This window comes from Dipodomys ordii, unplaced genomic scaffold (genome assembly GCF_000151885.1).
Source record: "Dipodomys ordii isolate 6190 unplaced genomic scaffold, Dord_2.0 Scaffold124, whole genome shotgun sequence".
NCBI lineage: Eukaryota > Metazoa > Chordata > Mammalia > Rodentia > Heteromyidae > Dipodomys > Dipodomys ordii.
In genome coordinates, this window is record NW_012267340.1 from 803,478 (window position 1) to 805,518 (window position 2,041).

At 70.7% G+C, this 2,041-nt stretch overlaps 1 protein-coding gene across 1 annotated transcript in view; it reads right to left on the reverse strand.

Moving 5' to 3' along the window:
• Positions 1–811, reverse strand: part of Tm4sf4 (transmembrane 4 L six family member 4) — an 11,586-nt gene extending 10,775 nt beyond the window's left edge. The window contains exons 1-2 of the mRNA XM_013029900.1: positions 603–811; positions 200–289 (exon numbers count right to left, since the gene is read on the reverse strand). Coding sequence (XP_012885354.1) covers positions 200–289; positions 603–776 — 264 coding nt within the window. The 5' untranslated portion in view covers positions 777–811. The remainder of the gene's footprint in view (positions 1–199; positions 290–602) is intronic.
• Positions 812–2,041: the final 1,230 nt, after the last annotated feature.

Below are 2,041 nucleotides of genomic sequence, written 5' to 3' on the forward strand. Positions count from 1 at the left end.
CCCAGGCGACAGGGAGGAGGGAGAGCACATGAAGGACTACAGGTACCAGAAGGGGAGCAGGGGTGTGGGCAGTAGTGGGGGGGCTCATGGGTGCCGGGGGGGCTCAGCAGTGCAGGGGTGAGGCGGGGGGCTCAGGGCTGAAGGGGTGAGGCGGGGGGGCTCAGGGGTGCAGGGGTGAGGCCGGGCGGGCGGGACTCACGGCGAAGCGCTTCCCGCAGCTCTCGTTTCCGCAGCAGCCACAGCAGTCGTTGTTCTTCAGGCCCAGGAAGACCAGGGCGGGGAAGATCATCTGCGGGACGGCGGGGCAGCGGTCAGGGCGCTCGGCCGGCCGCACCGGCGGGGTGGGAGCCCGGTCCTCCGTCCTGGGACGCTGCGGCCCGGCCCGGCCCCCCCGGCTCCCGGGGCATTGGGGTGAAGAGGGAGTCAGTGCGGGGGGACCCAGAGCCCGCACTCCAGGGACGCAGCAGGAGCACAGGTGTCCCGAGGGGCCGGGGTCCCGGGCCGGGGGCGTCCGGCCAGGCCGCGCTGGGCCGGGTGATGGGGCAGGGCCCTGCTTAGAAGGGCGGGGCAGGCCGTGGACGGGGGCTCGGGCCCCTACTCACCAGGACCCCGCTTCCTATGATGCCCCCGAAGTACCAGACCTCGTCGGACAGGTTGCTGTTGTCCGCCATGACCTTCCCCCCCGGGAAGAACAGCAGGACGTTGGCCAGGAAGGCCAGCACGGCCAGGGGGATGAGGGTGACCCCCAGACACTTGGCGCAGCTGCCGGTGCACATGCTGGGTCCCTCGTGGCCTGGCTGTCCGGGCGGGGAGGCCGGCGCTGGCCGGTGTCGGCTCTCTGCGTCCCCCGCGGGTGCCGGGCCTTTATACCTCCTCCCCGCCCGCAGCGTGGGTTTTTTTCCTCTTTGCACCCCATAAATGAGATTACGTCGGTGCAATCGTTCAATGGTTCGCCATGGTAACCGATGACCCCTGTTAATAATCCACCAGCGCAGACAAGACACCGCGGCCGGGCCGGCAGAGCCATCGCCCGCGGGCGCGGCCTCTGCCCCGATCTCCACGAGGCCCTGTCCGTGGTGACCCCACGGAGGACACGGGGCGGCCACGGCCTTCCCCGCGTCCACACGCCTGCCCCTCCGCACAAAAACAACTCCATGCTCTCACTGGATGCAGCTGCGCTGGAGCTGTGTTCCTAGTTTATCTTTAAAGGGCAGAACCAGAGTAACCGTGAGCTCTGGGGTGACCGTGAGCTCTGGGGTGACCGTGAGCTCTGGGGTGGCCGTGGGCTCTGGGGTGACCGTGAGCCCCGGGGTGACCATGGGCCCCGGGGTGACCATGGGCCTCGGGGTGACCGTGGGCTCTGGGGTGACCGTGAGCCCCGGGGTGACCGTGAGCCCCGGGGTGACCATGGGCCCCGGGGTGACCGTGGGCCCCGGGGTGACCATGGGCCCCGGGGTGACCATGGGCCCCGGGGTGACCGTGGGCTCTGGGGTGACCGTGAGCTCTGGGGTGACCGTGGGCCCCGGGGTGACCGTGAGCCCCGGGGTGACCGTGGGCTCTGGGGTGACTGTGGGCCCTGGGGTGACCGTGGGCCCTGGGGTGACTGTGGGCCCTGGGGTGACCGTGAGCTCTGGGGTGACTGTGGGCCCTGGGGTGACCGTGAGCTCTGGGGTGACCGTGAGCTCTGGGGTGACCGTGGGCTCAGGGGTGACTGTGGGTCTCAGGGTGACCGTGGGCCCCGGGGTGACCATGAGCTCTGGGGTGACCATGGGCCCAGGGGTGACTGTGGGCTCTGGGGTGACCGTGAGCTCTGGGGTGACCGTGGGCCCCGGGGTGACCGTGGGCCCTGGGGTGACCATGAGCTCTGGGGTGACCGTGGGCTCTGGGGTGGCCGTGGGCTCTGGGGTGACTGTGGGCCCCAGGGTGACCGTGAGCTCTGGGGTGACTGTGGGCCCTGGGGTGACCGTGGGCTCTGGGGTGACCTGAGCCCTGGGGTGACTGTGGGCTCTGGGGTGACTGTGGGCCCCAGGGTGACTGTGGG